Source organism: Felis catus, chromosome C2, assembly GCF_018350175.1.
Source record: "Felis catus isolate Fca126 chromosome C2, F.catus_Fca126_mat1.0, whole genome shotgun sequence".
Lineage (NCBI taxonomy): Eukaryota > Metazoa > Chordata > Mammalia > Carnivora > Felidae > Felis > Felis catus.
This window is the reverse complement of record NC_058376.1, coordinates 89,025,205-89,033,446: the sequence shown is the minus strand read 5'-3', so window position 1 is coordinate 89,033,446 and position 8,242 is coordinate 89,025,205. Positions and strand designations below refer to the sequence as shown.

General features: G+C 41.3%; 1 protein-coding gene across 1 annotated transcript; it reads right to left on the bottom strand.

Annotated features, from left to right (window-relative positions):
• Positions 1–587: 587 nt before the first annotated feature.
• On the bottom strand, positions 588–901 carry LOC109503558 (cytochrome c-like). The gene has a single exon (XM_045037253.1). The coding sequence runs from the start codon at positions 899–901 to the stop codon at positions 617–619; it is 285 nt and encodes a 94-aa protein (XP_044893188.1). The 3' UTR covers positions 588–616.
• Positions 902–8,242: the final 7,341 nt, after the last annotated feature.

Sequence of the window (8,242 nt, the reverse complement as noted above, 5' to 3'; positions counted from 1 at the left end):
TATTTAATATTATACATAAACCACACTAAAATGCCTTTCATTAAGCAAAAGGCAACATTTTAGATGCGGGGAATTTTAATTAAATTGGTGTAGTTAAGACTAAAAAGATAAAGTGGACATTGCCAGCTTATCTTCAGCCCCTGCCTTTAACAGGCTAACAAACACAACTTGAAACACAGCTGAGTCTTGCTGTTCTGATACAGTGAAGGGATTTCCTCAGTATTTAAATATATTAATATAACCAGTTATATAAATCTAAATATAAAACCGATCTCCTGTAAGTTTAGAGATGGCATTTACCATCTCTGTGAAAAGCTCAACATCTAATCAACTCCAATCATATTTTTCAAAGGGGAAAACAGTGACAGCACTTGCTGAACCAGAATTACTATCAAAGTTCAAAAAGCAAATCATATTCATTTAACCACAAGCCAATCTTATTTAAATCAGGACTGTCCAAAAGAAATATTCTCTCAGCCATTCATGATCTGAATTCTGGTGTCTGAGATCAATTTAGATATGGCACACATAAAAAAAGTTATGAGACATTTTTGTTTTGTAATAAATAAGGCAACGGCCAACTATTGCTCCTTAGTAGCTTTTTTGAGATAAGCTATCAAGCCTGCTCTTTCCCCTGCCTTTTAATGCCAGCGAAGATCATTTTTGTTCCAGGGATGTACTTCTTGGGATTCTCCAAATACTCCATCAGTGTCTCCTCTCCCCAGGTGATGCCATTGTTCTTGTTGGCATCTGTGTAAGAAAATCCAGGGGCTTGACCTGTCTTTCGCCCAAATGAACCATGGAGATTTGGCCCAGTCTTATGCTTGCCTCCCTTTCCCACAGTATGGCACTGGGCACACTTCTGAACAAAAATCTCCTTGCCCTTCTCAACATCACCCATTTTTAAATCGCTCTTTGGTTGCACGTGAAGCGAAGGTGCCTGCTCCCAAGCCGGACGTCCAGCTCTTTCAAGCGCCTGACTCTTGATTTTGGCTCAGGTTACGATCTCACGGTTCATGGGATGGAGCCCCACTTGCACTGACAGCGTAGGGCCTGCTTGAGATTTTCTCTCTCCTTTGCTTTCTGCCCCTCCCCCACTCCTGCTTGCTCTGTCTCACAATAATAAACATTAAAAAAAGAAAAAAATTTTCATCAGTGTTTCAGTTTACATGTCCTCTGGCACTACACAAATATATTTAGGGAACCAAGAGGAGTTTCCTATGCAACACTCACAGTAATGCCTGTTAATCCCATGAATTAATGGTGAAAGGATCGCTGACTTCAGGACGGCTTGGCAATAAGCACCATTAAGCACCCAGACTCTTTGTAGTTAGGCATACCAGCCTGGAGTAAAAATAAGGTTCTCTCCAGTCGATGACCTTTCCGTGAATAAACAGAATCTCTGACAGTGAGCCACGGCACATGGTTCTCGAGACACATGGGCCACTTGTTTTTGAAATAGAGTGACATGCTGAAAGCCTCAGGGAAAAATAGCACTTAAAACATAAAAACATAGCAATTCCTATTGAGCAATCCATCCCTATTCTCGTACGGGAGCCGGAACCATATGTGTTAATGGCCTACAACGTGCGCCTGGAGTCATGATAGATGAATATTGAATACAAGTACCTCTGAAAGAAATTAAAGATGAAAATACCAATCCAATCCTTGCCCGCCCTAGAAAGGCAACCCTTAAGCCCCCAATGACTTTTTTCTCTTTCCCATAAACACTTCTGAAAAATAGCAACTCTTTATTGAATAGCATTCACTGTGTACCAGGCACTGTGCCTTAAGTGACTTTTGCAAGAACCCTGTGAGAAAGCCCTTATTCCCTCCATTTTGCAGATGGGGGCTTGGAGAGGTTAAATAATCTGCTACAACGTTATGGAGCTGACATATAGACCCAGGTTGTGGAAAAACAAAGTCACTAAACAAATTAAAAGTAGCCTACATGCTATTATTACCCTTTTGAAATAATCAATCTTAACTGAGTTAGTGAGTATTTTCCCTGATATTAGATCACCAGCCTGGTTGGTAGCAGAAGAATTGATGGGCCCTAGAAACCTGATATTAATTCCAAACCCCTTCCTGAGATGAAAAATATTGAGAATCAGACAGCGACCTTTATTTAGCCATTTGAATGAATGTACTGTTATTTTATAATAAAATGTTTATGTGCTTTTTTATATCAGAAATGTGCTTAATTATTTGGTGGTTTTCTGACTCTGGGATGACATAGTGGCTCTTCAGCTGGTTAAGACTGATTATCTCTGGTTTATAACACCAGAGCTTAATTAATTTACATATTCCTTACGGGATTTGGAGAAGAAAATTCTTAAAAGTTAATGGGCTGGTTTTATATTTAGTCAATATATCTTTAGCACAACTCTGGGCAACAACATTTTATGTTACACAGCTTAGCGCAATAATGGTAGTGAAAGAGACGTTGTTGATGGCTTTAACCAAGGTTTACATTCTAGCTCAAAGCTCTATTTCTTTTTTTTTTTTAAATTTTTAACATTTATTTTTGAGAGAGAGTGCGCATGAGTGAGTGTAAGTGGGGGAGGGGCAAGCCAGGGAGACACAGCATCTGAAGCAGGCTCCAGACTCTGAGCTGCCAGCACAGAGCCCGATGCGGGGCTCGAACCCACGGACTGCGAGATCATGACCTGAGCTGAAGTCAGACACTTAACCGACTGAGCCACCCAGGTGCCCCTCTTTCCATTTCTTTATGGGCCTGACCTTCACGAATGGAAGGAGTTTGGAGGCACTGACAAAGGAGAGGTGGAAGGTAGAGACTGGCAAAATAGGTGATTAGAATCTGACTGAAAAGTGGGGCTGTGGTCATTGTCCTGAGTTTCAAATGCCTGCTTTGCCACTTTTTGTAAAGCTATTTAACCTCAAACAACGAGCGCCGTCTATACCACAGCTTCCATACCTGTGAAGCGGGGAATCGCAATACCTACTTATAAGGTTGTTGCAAAGACTAAATGTGCCCAAAGCAGGAGCTCGGTCAATGGTGGCAACTATTGAGAGATGCTGATGTACAAGATTTAGAAACTGGCTTCTCCAAAGTGAGGGCCTGCCCTGGCCTGCCACAGCTCTCTGAAGGTCGGAAGAGGCTGGCCAAGGGCCCACGATTGTTCTTAGGGTGCCCTCCTCTTTCCTGAGTTCATCTCTTGGGCTGCACTTACCAGGGTCACAAAAAATATGTTGTGACTTGTAAATCCCATGATTCAGGCACAGGTCTTTCCATTTTTCACATCAACTTGTATTACACTGGGCACACAGTGGCTGCGTCATAAATATGTATTGATCGTATTTAACTATAATGTGCAAAGTAGAACTTTTCTTCCCTGACTATGGGTTGGGGATGGTTACAGATAGGTGAGTTCTGCATAGTAGAGAATAGAGCATATGGAAAGAGAACAAGGAATGAGTCTTCCCAAGAGCAAGCATGAGAAATAAGATATTCTTACAAACCTCATGCTGTTTTACCAAGAAAAAAGTGAACCCAGTAAACATCTTATTAACTCAACTAACACTAGTTTGAAACGTGTGGAGATTTGGTGTGAGTTGAACTGTATTGTAATTTGGTGACATTTAAGTCTCTCCCAGAGAACCAAGCATTTACCTGCATTTTTGAAGCAATTAATTTTCATACTAAAAATGGCTAATTGAACATCATTTTACTTCTCTCTCTCTACTTAGCAACACCTAACTAAGCTAATTTGTGTTAGTGGATGCAGAAAGTTATAAACTTCTATAGCTAGATTCTTGAAAATCCTGAAAGTTTTATGTTCACATAGCTTGCAATTTCTCTGTCAAAAATGCACAGAACCTAAAATATATGTGTTTTTAACATGCTGATGGGTAAAAACAAAGCTACATACACCTGCAAGGTAAAGACAACTGATTAGGTAGAGGCCAGGAGATTTTTGAGCCTTTGTAAAGATTCTTTTGATAAACTTAATCGGAAACACATTTTTTTCTGATCAGCTGTAGTGATAGGTTTGTAGATAAACCGTAATGCAGATGCTTATTCGTACTTTAATAAAACCTCTTGGTATGTTATGATTGTCTTCTTGAGAATAGATTTCCTTACTATGAAATAGTGAGCACTTCCTGTTTTAGGTCAAATTGTAACTTCCTTGAAACAATCTATTAGAAACATTTTGGTTCTTCTAGGCAGAGGAAAAGAATGAATAATTAAACACACAGATATAGAAGGCAACTGGGAAAACAAAGGAAAAGAGTAAATAAGGAAGAACACTAGGGTCCCCTGTTTCTGAAATATAAGAAAATGACATTCTAGATTTGAGTGTGGTTTTGACTGAGCTCAAAGATTGAGCATATTCTACTTAGCACGTAATCATTAGTTTTGGCTCTGCTGATCTCATTGCCACACGCAGGCCTGAGGGTTTACTGAAAGAAAGGGATTTCCAGGAAAGGTGACCTCACCACCGAAGCAAAGAGGCCAAGAAAGACTTCAGGGCTGGGAAGCTAAGTTCATTACGTGAGTTCCTGTAGATATCCTTATTATTTTGTAAACAAGGCCAGACTTGAGGCGGACTGGAAGCCATGAACAGAGGTCAAATGAGCTGCGAGGCTGGTGGAGTCCTGTTCACTGCAAGGACAACGCAGTTGCCTTCTCAAGTTCTCGATTTCCTTTTGACACAACATGGCAGTTGGACTTAACGGATGTCTAAGTTTCCCCTCTCAGTGCTACAGTTCTGGGTGACTAGAGCGAATAGTGACCCCATCTTTGCAGGACCAGAACTCAGCCCTGCACCGTGGCCTGCTAAGGCAGGCTCTTTTGCTGTTAACCCTGTGTCTGAGAAGAGAGGGAAGTTATATAATAATGAGCAAAATTGCAGATCAGATCTCATTCCTCTTAAGTACTTTGAAGGATTTCTCTTTTATCTTCTTGCATAATTGCATCCGTTAAAAAATAAATTTCTTTATTTTTAATAAAAACAGTAAACATCCATTGAGTGATTCCTATGAACCATACCAGATGCTATGGATTTTACATGTACCATCCCAGTCGGTTCCCCAGATAAACCTCTCCTGTAGGGAGAGGCCAGCATTTTTGCCAGTTTTACATACAGATAAAATTGGGGGCCTCAAGATAGGAATCAGCCTGAGGTCTCTGAACCAGTAATGACAGAACTCGGTTCAAGCCCAGTTTGTTCACAGAGCCTGGGCTAGTAAGGGCTTCTTGATGCTGTCTTTCAATGTCTCATGATCCAACAGGGCACACGTTAAATAAATATAGGTGCGGTCACCTGATGTGATTTCACCCCCGGGCAAGTAGGAAGATGATGTGTGCAACAAAGAAAATGCTTTTGTTAAGTGCAAGAGTGATGGAAAATGATACCTCTGCTCCAATAGGCCTTCTAGAAAAATGACGCACACACACAGGCAAATGGAAATGTTTCAATTCACTGGGTGGCAGGATTATGGGTGATAACTTTTTTTTTTTCCTCTTCTGGTTGGTATCCCATTTATGTTGCCTTTGTAATAAGACACAAAGCAAACAATAATTAAAAAACCCCAAAGAAATGGATTTCTTGATCAACGCACTTCTTGTAAGAATTTCGTTTCCGGTGGGAAAGAGCAGAGCAGTTCGCAGTTACCTGTAACAGATGCCGTGGTGGCTGTGTGTCACAGATGAGCTAATTCATGCTTCTCAACAAGCCCCAGGTGCCATGCTTTGTATGTATAAGAAAGGGGGATGTGGTATTTGGATTACTCGGCCTCGGTTACTCCTTGTGTGAGCAGTATGGATATTTTTGACTGTCCTTTTGATTCTAGTTGAAGCTGCTTGCCACCGGCATCTCTTAGCAGATTGCTTTGTGATTTATGCGGGTCTAAAGGAGACCAAGGATCATTTATCTTCAAACCAGGAAAGAGATGAAAGCAGCTTGGTAGTAAAATTTCCTGTGGAGTGAGATGAGAGCATCAAAGGGAAAAAAATGTCATTGTTTCATGAAAAACTAGGAAACGTGAGTCAGTTTCTAATGTCACAGATATTTTCCTGTGCAGAGTTCACCTTAAAAAAAAAAAAAATCTCCACTAAGGGATAAAAACAACTGGAGCAGTGAATTAGTGCGATTCGAAAGCTATGACTTCAAAACATGGCCTTTTTCGGGAGGTTAAAAGGAACATAAAGGAGAAAGAGGTGAAAATCTTAAGCTGACTTAAGCCGTTTGTAATTATTTTTTCCCACGATTAAATCTAATTTTCTGCCCTTGCTTAAATATTTGAGTACTAGTCTCACTTTAAGAGGAGAAAAAAAGTGTTTCTCAGAACGGATACCTCTGTAGGCTAGATCCCCTTTGTTCTCTCCCATTCTTCATACTCCATGGCTCCACATTCACAGACAGCCTCTGTAAAAATGATGTGGCTCTAACTGTTCTGTACTGTCTGCTAATTTGTACTGTGGTCTCTGTGTTTGGTATGTTGTGAGAGTCCTGTTCCTTTTAAGTGGGTTCCACAGATTCAGAGATATTTAAAACACTATGATGCCTGGAGGGAAAAAAAAATGGTTGTGATCAGGACATTTGTCACTGTGCATAGGAATATAAGATTCCCACCAGACAGAAAAGATATTATAGGTTTCTCTCTGGCTACTGCACATGCCATAAGTAAAACAATGATGCATGAAGCTGAACTGACTGCCAAAAATAGATCAGGAAGAAAAATCTCTCCCATGACAATTGGCTGTGATCCTAGGGATTTTCCCTTTTACTCTGAAACCTTGAATAGTATTTCTTTTCTCTCTTTTTATGGCCCTCTCTCTCCCCTCCCTCTCCCTTTTCTTTCTCTCCTTTTCTTTTCCTTCTCTCTTTCTCTCTCCCTTTCTTTCCTTCCTTCATTCTTTTACCTTCCTTCCTCCCTCCCTTACATCCTTCCTCCCTTCCTTCCTTCTTCCTTCCTTCCTTCCTTCCTTCCTTCCTTCCTTCCTTCCTTCCTCCTTTCCTTCCTTAATATGCACACTGTGATTTTTGTCTAGAAATCCTCAGCAAACTAGACAGCAAAGTTGAAGTGTGGATGGATCTACCTGAGTTAGTCTCAACGAATGGCCACTGCATCAACTTTCCAGTAGCAGCACGTTCTTCCCACTCCCAGTTCTCAGACCTCCATTCCTCACTCAGAAGGGCCTGGCAGCCTTGGGTGATGTCATTTTAGTCCTGTGGTGACATCACTATTCAATCACTATTCAATAAATATTATTAAATAATTGGGGAAAGAAAGGAGTCCCTCCAAATGATTATGCTTCAGCCAGAAATAGGATTACTATACAATCAGAGCTTTGCAGCTAAACTCAGAACACCACAACCCAAAACTCAAAAATTCTGAAACTCCTCAGAGTGTCGATATTGGGCATCTAAACTGTGCCGTCTACATAACTGTCATCCATAAATATGTGGAAGGTCTAGAAGTTGACACCATTTGGAATTGTCCAATCTATGGCAGAAATGTAGGAGTTTGGGGACAGTACAGCAACTCTGTACAACTCTGGCAACTAACAGAATTGGACTAGAATCTTAATTTTGTGGTATTCGTGTTAACTCTGGGCAAGTGACTCCACTTCTTTTTAACCTCAGATTTCTCATCTGTAAAACCCTCTCTCCTGCTCTGGAGTCCTAGAGGAGCTGTAGTTTGCACTCTCATTGGCTGTTTTCCTGCTGGTGACCTTTCTTTGCTTCATACTTGGTCTTCCCTCAAGGTCATGGGAGCCCATGTCTTTGTTCTCAGAGTGCCTACCGTGGATGAAAGGAGTAGATGAGATCTAGGAGAGAATGGCTTTCAGTAGTTTTATTTTTTAAATGTCTATTTATATTTGAGAGGGGGGGAGGGGGCAAAGAGCAAGGGAGACACAGAATCCAAAGTGGGCTCCAGGCTGTGAGCTGTCAGCACAGAGCCCGACGCAGGGCTCAAACCCATGAAATGTAAGATCATGACCTGAGCCGAAGTTGGACGACCAACCGACTGAGCCACCCAGGCACGCCTCAGTAGTTTTATTTTTTTTCAATTTTATTTATTATTTTTTAAAATGTATTTATTTTGAGAGAGAGAACATGAGCAGGGGAAGGGCAGAGAGCGAGGGAGAGAGAGGATCCCAAGCAGGCTCCACACCGTCAGTGCAGAGCTGGACATGTGGCTCAAACCTACAAACCGTGAGATCACGGCCTGAGCTGAAGTCGGATGCTGGACTAAGCCCCCCAGGTGCCCC